This window comes from Phyllostomus discolor, chromosome 1 (genome assembly GCF_004126475.2).
Source record: "Phyllostomus discolor isolate MPI-MPIP mPhyDis1 chromosome 1, mPhyDis1.pri.v3, whole genome shotgun sequence".
NCBI classification, from domain to species: domain Eukaryota; kingdom Metazoa; phylum Chordata; class Mammalia; order Chiroptera; family Phyllostomidae; genus Phyllostomus; species Phyllostomus discolor.
The window spans coordinates 15,341,539-15,357,268 of NC_040903.2; the positions used below are offsets into that span (position 1 = coordinate 15,341,539).

Here is a 15,730-nt window from a genome sequence, read left to right on the forward strand (position 1 = left end):
GGCAGCAACGGATGGGGGGGTGGGGTGGGGGGAGGGTCGGGACAGCGAATGGCCAGGTGGGCTTCGATAATATCCACCAGCATCATGAGTGGGTGGGTACTTGAGCACGGATTAGGGGCAGGGTCATGGTGTCTTACTGTTCCCCTAAAGGGAAAGGGGGCAGGGAGGAGCAAAGCAGAGAGCTGCTATACACCAGTGATCCCCAACCCTCTATCCCCCATCTTTTATTGTTAAAAAGAATGTGAACATTTACCCTCTTAACCATTTTTAAGTGTACAGTCAGTAGTGTTAAGTACCTTCACGTTGCTGTGCACCAGGTCTCTAGAATTTTTCTCTCACAACAGGGAAACTACCCTCGTTAAATACTAGCCCCCCTCCTGCCGCCTCCGGACCGCAGCAGCTGCCTCTCCACTCCGTTACACTGATCTTGACGACTTCGGAGGTTTCATATGGGTGGAATTGTGCAGTGTCTGTCCTTTTCCCTAACACCTTTTTATCTGTGCCTTACACCGTCCCATTAGTAACATCTCCAGTTGTGCATGCACACACACACACACACATACACACACGGAGAGAAAAAGCAGAGGCAGAGGCGGCTGCAGATGCTCACGCAGCGGAGTCTTCCGTGGGGACACACAGAGTTGGAAAGAGCCCTCCAGAAATTCTGACACAGCCCCCTTCTCCCGAGAACGTGTCCTCCCCGCCGAGAATCACCGCTGTGGATGGAAAGAGGGTCCCCCCAAAGCACAGGAGGCAGAGCAGAAGTCAGGCACAAGATTTATTGAGCACTCACGGTGCGCAGACTGCTGGGCACACCCCGGAGGGAAATACAGTGGAGGTTTCAGAGCTACCGTCCCCGGCCTCACGAGGACTACGGGGTAACGGAATGAGGGCACACGCGTTAAGTGTGCACAGACACGCGAGCCCAGCCACACAGCTGTGTGCACAGTGCACTCATACCGCTGCAAGTCTGTAGTGAGCGATGACACAGTGACCGGGGCGCGAGCAGCCACGGGGACACATGGTTTAAAAAGATCAAAGATGCACTCTAGTCATCACTTACCCACTCTGCTGACGAGCGGGAGCTACCAGAAGACACTAGAGAACATCAGAAACTTGGTGAATCTATTTTCTTAACTCTACTGGTCATTTTATTTCACATTCAAACTGGTAATCCACTTTGGCATGAAATAAAGGCAGCTAACTCAACAAAATACTTCAATGTTTTAGTACATGTTAAGATACTGGAATACTTTGTTTTAAAAAAATTTTGAGTAAAATTAGCCTGTTGTTAGTACCATTCCCAAAGGTCAGGCATAGATTCCAAAAGTTAATTTCAGTTTTGTTTTGTTTTTTAAAGCTTCCATTATGTAGAAGACTTTCCAAGAAATTTAGTGAAGAGAGGTGTTTTATTGGTCTATATCTTGGAAATCTTGTTCATATTTTTATGTGATTCAAAAATTATAGGAATGTATTTACTGCATGGGACATTAGTACTCATACTAAAAATTAATTTGTTGTTTATCTGAAGTTAGAATTTAACCAGATACCTTGTATTTTTATCTGCTAAATCCGACAACTTGTTCTTAGGTTATTACACCTTTACAGCTTGGGAGCTCACGGAAGTTCCCAAGAATGTGGTGGGGAGGGCAGCTCATTTATCTTCGTTTATATGCTAACACTGTCAGAAGGGAGAGCTCCTTCTTTTAGCAGAAAAATTGTAGATTTTATAAGACTTGCTCAACTATTGGAGACATTTTCAATTTCTCTTACCTTTTATCATTGCCCTTTAGCAGTGCATATCTTAGTCAGTTGAATTTTTACTTTGAAATCTTCAAGATGACTGATTATAAGAACCAACACTGTATTGCAGTCTGAGGAACAGACTGACATCGGACTTGAAGAGTCTCCTACAATAAATAGTCACGTCCTCCAATTTCTCGTCCGTCCATTAGTATGAGACCATCCTCCCCGAAAAAGCAAATGGCAATGCTCTTATCTTCTTAAGTTATGCAGCGTCCCTTCCCCCATTCATCATCGCCTCTCACCAGCTTTCTCCCCTTTCTCTCTTCCGAGTTGGTTTTTTTCCCCTCTAACTGAGACCACTGGCCAGGCCTGGGTCATGGATGGTTCCAGCCTCACGGAAACAAGAACAAGCAAAGCTCAACTGTCAGATGCTCGGAGCCATGGAAGCTAGAACTTACTTTGTGGGGTTCTTGTTTATAAGTTAGTTAGTTAACTTCCTGCACTGGCACGCAAACCTGTTCATGTCTGTGTCAATTTACTTAAGCACACAGGACAATGTTGCCCACCCCCCCGGGGCCCAAGAGAGAAGCACTGTGATAGGCTGGACTGACGCATTCTATTCCAGAAGTGCATTTCTTGTTATCTACATGTGTAGCTTACATCTCATTTTAAATGGAGATTTCTCATTGGAGGAGAGAGACTTCAACACTAATTTTGCAAAGAAGAGTTCACATGAAACTTCAACTGTTGTAAAGGAACATAAAAGTGTAACACTTGCTGAATTCCAACAACCACTCTTTTTTTTTTAACACACCAAACAATATATGTTTATATATGAAGGATATATACATTCGGTTTACACATGCACATAAAATCAATACAATTGTTGGCAAGAACACAGATTATATTTAAAGGCATAGACACCTTTGACGTTCAAAAGCTGTTCTGTTGGGCCCAGATATGCCAGTTTCTATTCCGGCCCGACTACGCATGCTCCTACCCTTAGCAGCCAGACACACATGGGTTACAACTCTCCTTTGTACCTGGAGGTCTTTCTGGAAAAGAGGAAGTGCCAGATGAGTCTGAAAAATTAATGTGAGGCAAAGAAGCCGTGGGGCTTAATATCACCACGTAAAAGTGGAGTCAAGCAACAGATATCATTAAAGTAGAAAAAACATTTCCGTGCCCCTTCTGGCATTTACTGTTCCTTATATAGTAGTAGGGTACCATTTGATCTGGCTACTTGCCTTATATTCTCTGTAATTTTTAGAAATACAAATTCCAAATTCTGTCCTTGAGACAGTTTCTTATGCTGTTCTGATGCCGGCATACACGTCTGTCTCTGAAGGCCCTTGACCGATCTCAAGAAGATAAAAGTCAAGCTGTTCTCTCACTACAGAAAGAACCAGAAGAGGGTCTGCTTCCTCTTCCCGTTTGTGGGCATGGTGAGGGGGGGACCACAGAACCTACATGAGTGACAGACTCCCCTGGGGCAAAGCAGCGCACAGCTCGGCAGGGGCAGCGCGTGAAAGTGCATCACTATGGAGTGATGGCCCCTTGGAGAGTCTAGAACCCGCTGGAGCTCAGGAAGTTCCACGTCCCCAGTGGGACGTGCGCTTGCCAATTACCTCTGCAGCGTGAACCCCGCTGAACTCCTGTCACAGGCCTGCGGAGGTCTGCCTGATGGTGGATGTTACTGAAAATGTCCTACCTTGGATAGCCTGGACACCAAGTCATGGCCCCATCGCGGCAGCGCTGCCTTGGACCCAGATGAAGGATGAGAAGCAGACAGCGGAGCGTTCGCACTGCAAATGGAACCTTTCCTCTCGCTCACGTCGCACCTCTGGTTCTTCCTCCTCCTACCTCCCGCCCCTGAAGGGCGGCGTCAGCTCACGGGGCCGGGGTGGAGGCCCCCACGTGGCTGTAAGAGTACCTGGACAGCGAGGCCTCCGTGGTCCGGCCCTCCTCCTCCTCCCCCGCCTCTGCTCTGGTGCCTGGCCGGCCCGGGTGGGGGCAGCAGGGGAAGGTGGCCAAGAAGCCGAGGCGGAACCGTTTGTTCATGAAGCAGTAGATGATGGGGTTGACGCAGGACGAGGTGTAGGACAGCAAGAGGATGAAGGAAATGGGAGTCCCCGACAGGTGGCGCTCGGCGGAGGCGGTGTCGTAGGCGCGCCAGGCGTTGGCGCTGAAGATGGGCATCCAACACAGGAAGAAGAGGACCACGATGACCATGAGCATGCGGATCACCCGCTTCTTGGCCATCAGGTTGGCCGCGGAGCTGCTGCTCCGGATGCGGCCTACTCGGCCGCTACCGCCACCGCCACCGCCACCGCCACCGCCGGAAAGCCGCTGCAGCTCCAGTGTCCGCGCCCGCGCAGGCCTGGCCTTCTGCAGGTAACACCCGTCGCTGTCCTCGTATCGGCCACTGCTGCCGGTGCTCGCTTTCCTCTCTGCGTGGGCAAGTGACATCACTTCCTGTTCAGCGTGGGCGGGGCCAGACCAGGTCCGGAGCACCACCCCCTCCCTCAAGGGGGCCAATCCAAACTGGATCAGAAGAATGGGGCGGGCATCCTTGGGCCTACAATGCGGGATTCTGACCTACACCTTTCCCGATTAGTGAAAAGCTACTTATGGAGAGCATTATGTTAAGTGAAATAAGCCACACGGTGAAAGATAAATACCATACGATCTCACCTATAAGTGGAACCTAATCAACAAAACGAACAAGCAAGCAAAATAGAATTAGAGACATTGAAATAAAGAACAAATTGACAGTAACCAGACGGGAGGGGGGAGGGGATAACGGGGAAAGAGGAAGGGTCATCCAGGGACGTGTATAAAGAACCCATGGACAAAGCTAAAGCGGGGGTAGGATCGAGGGTGGGAGATGGGGGAAATGGAGACAATTGTACTCAAACGATAAAAAAAAACTACTTAAAACTAACAAAATGGCAGATATCAATATGCCATATGCCATACATCCTATGCTACATAGCACTTTCTATCTGTGTAGATTATAAGGATAAAAAGTGATTAAGGAATGTTCACACTTGTTTCCTTCCCCCCTCCCCTCCCCGACTTCCCAGTGGAAAGTTTGCTGCTGCCTTGGTACGCCTCCAGACCGCCTTGCCTGTGAGGAACTAGGTAATGCACCAAAGTCAGTTCAAAACGAAGGAGCTGGGGAGGCTAAGCTATGTGCCCGCGGAGAGTGAAGTGAGAGGTGGAGTGAGGAAGGGAAGAAGTTACGTTGGCAGTGGTGGTGGGGTAAATTTTAGTGGGCAGTGGACAGTGGCCTGGGATGAACAGGGCTGAGGTCAGGCTTTGTGACAACTGCAGTGCGACAGTGGAGGGAGGAGACCGGCTGGGGGATGGGAGTTAACAATTAGCCTGGGCTGCCCAAGGGGGTCCATTTGAATAGGACACCACAGAAAGTCTGGGCCACACGGGCCCTCGCTTCCATCTGGGGGTCTGTGGGTAGCATCTCATTTTATTCCACCGGGCACCCTTTTGAGAGGTGTGATTGCTGCATTGCACAGATGCAGAAATAGAGGCGCTTGGTCTCATGACTGTGCCTTATGACATAGCCTGACAGTCCCTTTGAAAATCCCAATATACCGTGGGTGTGTATCTAGTTAAGCTGCAGAAAACAAGCTGTTTGATCTTTTGGCATAAAGAGACTGCTAAAAGATAGTTACCTCTAGCAGACTTCTGGCTAGCATCAAATTTTATTCCTTGGTAAAGTTCCAGAGAGATTAATCCATACGCCACCATCATCACGATTCCAGGAATAAGAAAGAGGATGAGTAACAGGAACGTGTGCCTAATAAAATAAAGAGAAATCCAATAACCAGCAATCTACGATTTCAAACTCAGATGGGATGGAAGACATAAGGTTCATCTCCATTGTAACGGGTCTGAGCAAACAGTGATCACTAGCATTTAATATCCTTGGAAATTTCATGTCATTCATTAGAAGTTATTTACTTTTTTTCCAGATAAAATTTCTTACAAAGGACTAGTTAAATTAGAAAAGTTCAGTATGATTCTGTGCCCGAAACAAGTCTATATATAAAACTAATGTGAGCTTAAAAAAAGGGTATGTGAAATTTCATCTTAATAAAGCTGTCATGGAAAAAAAAAACACACACACACAAAAAAACAAGAATTTACATTCATTGAGGACTTAATGTGTTACACACTAGGGCAAGAATTTTATATAGATAGTACTACAGTTAAATCCCATTATAACCTTTGAGGTAGGCAGTATTATCAAAATGCCTCCTTTACAGTTAAGAAAACAGACTGAGAGAGACTTAAATAACTCGTCCAAAGTCCCACAGCTGTAGCGAAGGTGGGCTTCCAACCCAAGCACTATGATTCTTGAAGCCGTGCTCTTAAGCACATCACTATGCCCTTTGCTGATTTCGTGGCAGCAGAATAATCAAAAGCACAGGCAGGAATGGTGGCAGCCTCCTTGGGTTTGCACAAGATGGCATCTGGCTGTTTCTAACACGTGGGCACCGTGGCGGGCTTGCTCTCGTGCCTGGGGGGCAGGGCAGAGCCTTGCGGTCTCTAGACATCTGAATCCTGAAGCATCCCAGCCTCCTCTTTTATGAGTCTGGCCCCTAAATCACGTCTGTGGTCTGGCATGTGTTAAGGTTACACAGTGAGGCCATAAAATTGTCAGAGGCTCACGGTGGCTGGGCCATTTCTCATTTCAATTGGACATGTTTTGATAAGATTCCTTTCCAAGTCCCTTTCATTTGCAACATCATTCTTTGTGGGTGTGCATGTGTGTATGTGTGTTACTGGGTTGAAATGAAGAAGAAAAAAGGAAGGCAAAGAAAGATTATCTCAGCTTTGAGCCATTTTAAAATATCTGGTTTCCTGCTTCTGAAACATGCGTACAATTTAGTGACATAATATCCTGCATTTGTGCAGCCCTTTAAAAGATATTTAATGACATTTTTATACACACACTCTCATTTTAATCTTACAGCCACATAATGAGGTAGATAAAAATATCTATATTATTAAACCCTTGTAGAGATAACCTCTACCTCAGAGAGCTTATGTGAACTTGTCCAATGTCACCCAGCAAAGAAACAGGTATTAGACTCTTGCCTTCGTGTTTCTAGTAAAGTGCTCTGTGCAAGTGCTACCACTGCAGCTCTAAGAAAACCCACATGGGATCTAGGACACACCCTCCACTTTCAATTCTTAGAGAATTACAGCCCCCCCCCAAATCATCCAGCCTGAACCCCTACTGGATCACCCAGAGACACACTGCATAGTGGGTAAGCACAGAAGCTCTGTCTCTTCTAGGTTTCTGACTTTGAACACTTACTTACTTCCCATGTCCCACTTTTCCTCATCTCTAAAATGGGCACGATAATAGTATCTACATTTTGAGAGGGTTCATTGAGTGAACAGGTGTATGGCATTGAAAACAGAGCACTCTCAAGTGTCTGCTACTACTGTTATCCTAGAAAGAGGTTAAAATGATTCTCTAAGTGTTTTCAGGAAACCGATCTCCCAGCCACTTCAGAGAGTACATTCCAGTTTTTAATGAAAACTGCAAAGCTGTATCAACTTGTATCAAAGGAATGAACACCGGGCAGCCTTACCAGGATTGCTGCATAACATCATTCGGCAGTAGGAAGCGGCACTTGTTTGCCGTCTGGTTGTTATTTTTGGTGAAAGGCACCAAGTTGCTGTAAATTGGGTACGGAGTCATGATGGTAAAGGAGAGGCACCAGGTAGCGGCAATCACCTTCAAAGCGTGGGACTTGGTCTGCCAGACCCGGGACTGTAAGGGCTTGCAGATCGCGCCGTATCTCTCCAGGGATATGGCGACCAGATTAAAAGTGGATACACTCACAGAGGTGCCTGGGAAGGAACAAAGGAGTCGGTTTTGTAGGCTCTGAAACCCCAAGTTTATTTGCACATAAGCTTAAGCATATCTGATCGGCACAGGTTTGATATCAAAAGGAAATTGCTCAGAGGGTAAGGCGATTTCATGTATGTATATTTTTAAAAAAATGGTTTATTCCCCGCTTTGTTCTGAAAAGCGTTTAAGAAAGCAGTTAAAGGAATGTATTTGCCAATTTTCAGATAAGTATATTGAACTTGGATTACAACCTAACTTCTTCTTGCGCTGACTCTTTCATTAATAAATAACCAAGTGGGTGAAATATATTCCTGCCCCACAGAAGAGACTTTGGAGTAACCCCCAGAAAAGCTCTGGTTGAGCATGATCTGCATAGTTCAGTTGACCTCGTCACCCAGATTCCTAAGGACTGTGACCCCAAAAGGTCACTGGGGTCTGTCTGAGCTAAGGGCATTAACACTCTTTCTGAAAATTTCTAGTACATACTGTTTGTAGGAGTGAAACATTCCAAATTTAAAAGGTAGTTTGTTGAAAAAACACGTAATAAACAAGGTTGAAGAAAAAAACTCCACACTATAACTAAAGGTTTTTCTCTGGGCGGAAAACCAGGGTCTTCCTCTTATTCGTCTTGCTTCTCTGTGTTTGTAGAATGAGCATGCATCAGCAGTGAGCAAGGCATCAAAGCATCTCATTTAAAACGAGGGACTGGGGTATAGGCAAAAAACTTAATTTCCCTTAATTTTTGTATTCCAAGTGTGTCCGCTTATTATAGGGTCTTATCCCCTTAAAACTCCTTTCACTTCTTCATCCATGAATTCTGTCAATTCTTCAGATTCTATCTTACGATAATATGTTAAACCTAAGACTTCATCGGAGTTTGGGAGCAGAAGTTCTTAGCCTGGGGCCTCACATGGATAGAAACTAATTCTCTGAGACTATGTATAAAAACATTCCTTTTCTAGGGAGAATATCCATAGCACCTCTTAGAGACTCAAAGAACATTGTAATCCCCCAAATCATTAAATATTGGGTTGGCTAAAAAGTTCACTTAGTTTTTTTTCCATATGATGGCTCTAGTAGTGCTTAGTTGTCTTTCATTGGAAACAGCTTCGTTAGATTGTATCGTCACAGCTGCCATATCCGGGTGCACTTAAAAAATGATCATCATTGGTGAATTTTTGTGCACCCACTTTCCTTTTGAAGATGGAAGGAAACACACAACGTTTTAGGCGTATTTTGCTTCATTATTTCAAGAAAGGTAAAAATGCAACTGCAATGCAAAATAAGATTTGTGCTGTGACTGACTGAATCTGCCAGAAGTGGTGTGTGAAGTTTCTTGGTGCTATTGACATTTTGGCCAATTAATTCTTCGCCGTGGGGCTGGCTGTCTTATACACGGGAAGGTGTTTAGCAGCACCCCTGGCCTCTGCTCACTAGAAGCCAATAGTGGGGGACAGCTAACGTACTAAAAATATCCAAATTGGTAAAGTTATTGGTAAAAATGAAAAAAAATGTGTCTTTTATTTTATGGAAAAAACAGTAACACTTTTTGGCCAGCCCAACTAAAACTCATGCTCTGAGACAGGATTTGCTGTGTTTCCCTGGACCTAAGGAGGTGATGACGTTGAGACTGGAGAATAGAGCCCCTAATTCCTCAGAGGCAAATCCGTATGGTGGGTCCACAGTAATGATAAACCCACCATCAGGCAAGCATTCCTAGCATGACTACATGCTAGGAGTTTAATGAATGTTAAGTGCCAGCAATGGCATTGAAAAGAACCCAAAATTAAGAACTGGAATCGCTGAAATCGGACGTCCCACAAAACCATCACACCATAGCAAGCACTTTCAGGGTCATCGTGCTTTTCATTTTAGCTCTTTTTAAAACCGTTTTTTATTGAGGTGAAATTCACATAAAATGAACTGTTTTACCAAGAACAATTGTATGGCATTCAGCAAGTTTTAAATTTCCTTCCGTTTATCCTGGCTTAAGGTTCTTAAATAATATTATTGCAAGGTATGGAGGGACCCCTCTTAAAACCCACAGCGCTCTGTAAATGCCACTTATGACTGCCTCATTGTGGGCCAGCGAACCTTTTCCTTTGCAGTCTGTTTTTATTTTCAGAGGGCTGCGACACAGAGTGACACTTTCTTGGTTATTTGTCCGTGGCACGCAGGTCAAGAATTCATCATCGTTTTGTCAGTCTGGCTCCCACTTCCTCAACAGGGAGGAATAAGGCTTTTAAGGCTTTCTGGTCCGTGAAGACCGGCCCAGCCCGACTCAGCTCTGCGTGTTTTGCAAGGCTCAGTCAGAACAAATACCAGTCCCTCCCATCTCCCACCTCCCCTGCTCCCCACTCTCATCCTCAGAACAGGCAGGGGACCAGGTGATTTAGCGGGGGGGGGGGGGGGGGGGGGGGGGGGGGGCGATGTCTTTGTTCAGCCATGGGAGCCCCGCCGCAGCTGGCAGACTACAGAAATGTATTCATTCGCTGCAGTGTGCCTAGTGACCTGGGTTCAAATCCCAGCTCTGCAGCTTCCCACCTGTGGGTCCTTGGGCACATTATGAGCCTCTCTGTGCTTCTGTTCCCTCCTCAGGGAGACAGTGAAAAATAACTGTACTTAGGGTGTTTAGTCTATAAAATAAGATCGTGGAAGCACAATCAGCATAACATTGGGGGCATAAAACATACTAAAAATATTAGCTCTTATGATTTTTATCATCATCATCATCAAAATCACCACCATTTTGATTGGCATAGGCAGAGAGCCACATAGCCAATCAGGGTCAACTTGGTGACCCCAACACCCCCATGAGCAAATTTGACTCCCCTTCTCGGGGCCAAGGCCTGGAAAGTGAACCCGCAGCTGGGAGTCTAGAGCTGGGGTGACCACACTTTGCAAACAGCCCCTGTTCCCCGGGAAAGTAAGGGCAACACCAGAAAGAACCCCCCTCTACCCACCTCCCCACCCCAAAGCCATGGCTCGGGTTGGGTAGAGCTCAGGATATAATCACCAGCTTTCAGAAGGCGACAGAGCAGCCTGCATCTGTCTTTTTCTAACAGAAACGGGCCAAACGAACCTCTTCTGTGGTTTATTATCAGCATATTCTACTCTGAGAAACTGACCTGTGAAACGCAGCCCTGGGGACCGGCTGCTGGGGACGGGCGAGGACTGAGCTGCCCTGCAGCCAGCACCTGTGACCTTACCCACAGCCAGCCCCGCACGGCCTGACGTTTTGTCTCTTACACTCAGCGGGGCTCCCTCCACTGAGGCTGTCGGGGGTTCAGGAAGGTCTGGGACTGAGCGGGGTCTAGGACTGAGCTCCGGAAATAGTCACCTGTGGCAACTCACCCATGAAGTAGGTGGTGGTTTTACAAACCGCGCTGCTGAAGATGAAATCCTTGAGCAGGTTGGGGATGAGGTTGAATGGCATGCAGAAGAGGCAGAGCATGAGGTCGCTGACGGCCAGGGAGAGCAGGAAGATGTTGGTGACAGTCCTCATCCTCTTGTTCCGGATCAGCACCGTGATGACCAGTGTGTTCCCCAGCACGCTCAGCAGGAATATCAAGGAATACAAGAGGATCTGCACAGCTGGCTGCCACTCTGCAAAGAGGAACAGGGACAGGACAGAGGGATGGAGGTTATGAGAGCAGAATGTTAAAGCCTTCGCACGTGAAACTAACAGCTGTTTCCTCCCGATCCCCCCCACACCCCACCACACAGGGATGTAACCCTTGAAGCCAGTTATCCTGCTCAGACAACATCCTGCAGAAACAGCCTGGGGGGAGCAGTGACTGTATTGCTTCTAAAAGGTTGGTTGGTTAAAGGACCACTCAGGGAACCACTTTCTTAAGAACAAAGCTTCTCCAGTGAATAGGGTGTGCTTTCTTTCCTAGCTGCTAATCATTTAACCACTTCTTCATGCCCGGATTGAGAAAAGGTGACTGCTAGATAGTGACGGCACCGTCTCTGCAGTGCTTGTAAGTTGGAGCTTCCACACTTGCTTGTCCTGCCTTCTTGCTACACTTCAGGGTCCCCTCCCACTGCTTTTGTTCCCCCAAGTCCTGGACACTAATCCCCACGTTCCCGAGGGGGCCATGAGAATATTGACTCCATTCTGCTTGTTGCTCTCTTACCCAAACTTCTGAGCAGACGACTTTATCCAGCCGTGTCTCACGAGGACATGGTTATATTTTCTCTACCAGCCTTGCTTTTGCTGATTTCTCCCTCCACTTAATAGTTTTCTGAAATAAAATAACAGTCTCTGCCGCCTACCTTTGGACGGAGGGGGCCGATCCAAGCAGAAAAGCGTCTCATTTTCGATGCCTAGTTCACAGGGAGGAGTGAAGTTGCTTCCATTCACAAGAAGGCTGTCGGCCACATCCATCCTTGCCGGCAGCTTTCCACCCAGTGCCGGCGAGCTGGCAGATTACTCACTGTCACTCATTCCTCTAATGACCAGAGCGTCTCCCAGATGCGACCTGCGGCGGAGGGGCGGGGAGGCAGGGGTCTCCAGGTGTGGGCATTTGCAGCCATTCCTAAATGAGACTTGAGTTCACTGCCCTCCGTCCAGCTGGGCAAGCATTTGCACTCCTGTCTTGGAAAAGGCAGCCGATGCAAGCCAAGCCCGCTCCACCTTCCAGGCCCACCCCTCCCGTTCCTGGGCCAGCGGAGGGCCCTGAGCACAGCCTGACTGTGTTAACCCTTCCCAATGTGTTGCTGCTTTTATATGCACATGCACACACACGTAGACACACACAGGCAGGGGCACAGGCACGCACGCTGCCCCAGTCCCTCTCGTCTCTGCATAGGAAGCTGTGACCCTCCCAGACACAGGCAGAATGAGGCCCTAACTGGCCGCGTGAGACAGGAACAATTAACACGGTAACAGATATGATAATGCAGACCATCAGGACTAAAGGACACAGAGGGACTGCGTTTCCACCTCCTTATATAAAAGCAATTAGTGCCTTTTTAGCCTTGGAAACATGCCCAGCGATGTGTGTGCATCTAACCGCCAGCTGGTGGTTAAGTGTTACCAACCACGCTGTTATTTCTCGTGGTCTCTGCCCTTGTTAACTGAAAGGAAGGGGTCCTTTTCAATACAGGTTCCTGGGTCCTCATTACAAAAAAAGTTTGCAAGATTTCCCATTCATTTAATTCGTGGATTTTTTGGTTGATTCATTCAGCACGTATTCATTGAGAATCAACCATTTGTCAGGCATTTTTCTGGGCACATAAGCAGATACGAACAAGATTACTTCAGGTAGTGTTAAGCACCGGAAAGGAAGTAAAGCAGGAAGGTATGGTGGAGAGGAATGGGTGGAGGGTGCTAATTTAGATGCAGTGGTCAGGAAAGGCCTCTTGGAGGTGGGGGACCACGGCCTGAGACCTGGGTGACAAGGAGGAGGCTTGTGAAGGCCTGGGGAACACGCCTTCTGGGCAGGAGGAATATTTTTTGGGCAGCGGTCACAGTAAGTGCAAAGGCCCTGAGGCGGGGATGGGCTTGGCCTGTCTGCGGAAGGAATAGAGGCAGGAGTCCATGAGCGGCAAGTGGTGGCAGGTGAGGTTAGAGAGGGGGATGGGGCCTGGGGCCGGTATGGTGTTCGAAAGCCCCTAAATTCCCCATCATGCACGGGGGCTCCTCAGTTCAGACCTTGGGGAAAGCAGACAGCGGCAGAACCCCTGTTTTTGACATCTGCTTGGCCGGGCTGAAACTTGGCCTATTCGATGGATCGCTCTGGGTCCACTTATGTACTAACAACTCTTCCAGCCCACAGAGCTACACACTCTGTCTTTGCTGGGTCCCTGCTGGACACGGGTGAACTAACAGACATTTTCCCCATCAAGGCTCAGACGTGGGGCTGGGAAGACAGGGTGGTGCCCTCTTTTCTTTGACACCATGAACTCCTCCTATTTGAGGCACGTAGTCCTGGAAGCAGAAGTGGAAGGAACACTGGAGAAGAAACCGGTCGTTATGAAGCGGACAGGCTTTGCTGTTAGACCTGTGAGCAGATCCTGGTCCCCCTGGTTACCTGCTGGGAACTGCCGGGCGAGTGTCTTAACCTCTCTACGACTCACTTCCTTCTGTCAAATGGGGACGAAGTGACTTTGAAGATATTTGGTACAGAGATTGGCTGATCGCCTCAGGGCAGTGCCTGATCCACAAAAAGTGTCCAATAAATCACAGACAATATTAACAGTCATCTAGTATTATTGCTGTTTTATGCAAACTGAGACTTGAGCAACCATGTGATTTGCTGGTGAGAACCAGCCGTGGACACCCCACCCCCTCCCCTTGTGGACTCGCAAGGCCATCCACACACCGCTTCCCGCACACGGAGCCGTCTTCATTATTCCAGCATCGCGCGGCCTGTCTGGAGCCAGGGTTCCTGTCTCCGCGCCGCCTCCCAGCCACGGTCCTGCTGGCTGAATCTTCGCAGTGTGCACAGACGGACACGGACCCCGCCCACTCGGAGGGGCCGCAGGGCAGTGCCGTCCTCATCTGCGGAGGGGTAAACATGGGGGTGCAACTAAATTTCACCCCACTGCTGTTCCCACGGGCTGGCTGCTTCAAGTCCTTCACCTGGGCAGCCATCGCCACCTGTAGAGGGTGACTCCTACAGAGGGTCCCCAAGCCATCAGCAGCTGCTCCGACATCGTGGGGAGCCTGCTGCTGCGGATCCCAGAGCAGAGGTGCAGAGGGCCCTGGGTCGACCCGCCCTGACCTGAAACAGCTCAGTTTGGGACAAGTTCCTTCCTTCCTCACTTTCCCCCTCTCTTCCTTCCCTCCCCCCGCAGTACTAGTCCGTTCTGTTTATCGGTGGGCAGGAATCCGGGGTGGAATGTAGGAGGGCAGGCCCTAGTTTTGTAAACTCACAAGGAGTGCCTGTGGCCCACCTGAGGGCCGTGCTTTGCGAACGTTAGTGCACATCTGAGTCACCCAGGTGAGCAGTTAAAGAATGTGGATTTCCAGGCTCCCCTCCCAGAGGCCTGGCGGTCTGCACTTTTATCCTGCATCCCTGGTGATCCGAAGACCAGTCATCGCAAGATCACCTTTCGGGAAGCTCCCTGGGAGTCACGGAAAGTTGTGAGCACAGGGGCCAGGCTGCTGGGACCCAGGCCTGGTCTTCACCACCAGCTGTGGGACGTGAACAATCACTTCCCCTTTCCGAGTCTCAGCTTGCTCACCCGCAAAACGTGCACAACAAAGCCCGGCGCTTCCTATAAAGACTGCAACATGGGAAAAGCACCCAGAGCAATTCTGGGAGCACAGCACCAGATACTAGTTGTTACTATTAATGGATTAAGATGAATTCTGAGGATGCTGTGTTTATGCCCTGGATCATCCGAGTGATTAAGGGTCTTTATCTCCAGTACCCTAGCACAGCAGCTGGCATATAGTATGTGTCTGGACTTTATAAAGGAATAAAGAGCAAGAAATTAGGAGTGCCAGTACTGCATGGCTTATCATACCCTTTTGTAACTCAGTTGCGTTGGCTTTTTTCCTGGCCAAACTTGGGTTTTTTATGCTGAGTTTCTGAGCCAAGGTTATCATAGATATAAACGGAAAAAATTCCAAGGAGAGACGTGAGAGCTTTTAAGGGAAGAGGTGATGCATTTTCTGGGATGAGAGTCCTTATTGCATTCCTCAACGCCCTTGGAATATCTTCTAAGTGCCAGGCGCTGCGCCAGGTGCTGAGGATAAGCCATGAGCAAAGTCAATGGAAATTCTCCCTCCACGGTGGGAGACAGGTGATAAATCGATGGGGCAAATGCAAGTGCCCCTCTCGCCTCACAGCCCTATTTGCTGATTTTGGCACTGTGCCAGGCAAATGGATTAGAAGTTACTAAACTGAAGTGAAAAACTGTAAGCGCCACCTCTCTCCCCGAGACACACAGCACTGGGCGGAGCGTAAGCGTGGGTGTCGCCACGCCCCTCGGGGGGCGGGGCCTCTGCCCTGCCCACTACTGCCCTGAAAGACCCAACACAAGCGATCCTAATGGGCTCCTGGCTAAGGAACTTTGTAGTCACTCCCCAAACCATTCTCCGTCTTAAGAAACTACTCTTCAAAGACACCGAAAAGGTCT

The 15,730-nt window shown here is 48.3% G+C and overlaps 1 protein-coding gene across 1 annotated transcript; it reads right to left on the minus strand.

Moving 5' to 3' along the window:
* Positions 1 to 1,133: 1,133 nt before the first annotated feature.
* Positions 1,134 to 12,204, minus strand: CCKAR (cholecystokinin A receptor). Its single transcript, XM_028507853.2, has 5 exons — positions 11,915 to 12,204; positions 10,991 to 11,242; positions 7,374 to 7,635; positions 5,442 to 5,566; positions 1,134 to 4,196 (listed from the first exon to the last, which is right to left on the minus strand). The coding sequence occupies exons 1-5, from the start codon at positions 12,024 to 12,026 to the stop codon at positions 3,637 to 3,639; spliced, it is 1,311 nt and encodes a 436-aa protein (XP_028363654.1). The 5' UTR covers positions 12,027 to 12,204; the 3' UTR covers positions 1,134 to 3,636.
* Between the last annotated feature and the right edge of the window lie 3,526 nt (positions 12,205 to 15,730).

What these genes read in the sequence shown, in the direction of transcription:
- CCKAR (XM_028507853.2), bottom strand. Translation starts at nt 12,026, where the DNA reads ATGGATGTGGCCGACAGCCTTCTTGTGAATGGAAGCAACTTCACTCCT. An exon ending in AACCACCACCTACTTCATGG is followed by an intron (nt 7,636 to 10,990) that starts GTGAGTTGCCAC and finishes GTTCCTTCCCAG; the next exon opens with GCACCTCTGTGAGTGTATCC. An exon ending in TAGCCAGAAGTCTGCTAGAG is followed by an intron (nt 4,197 to 5,441) that starts GTAACTATCTTT and finishes TTGCCCACGCAG; the next exon opens with AGAGGAAAGCGAGCACCGGC.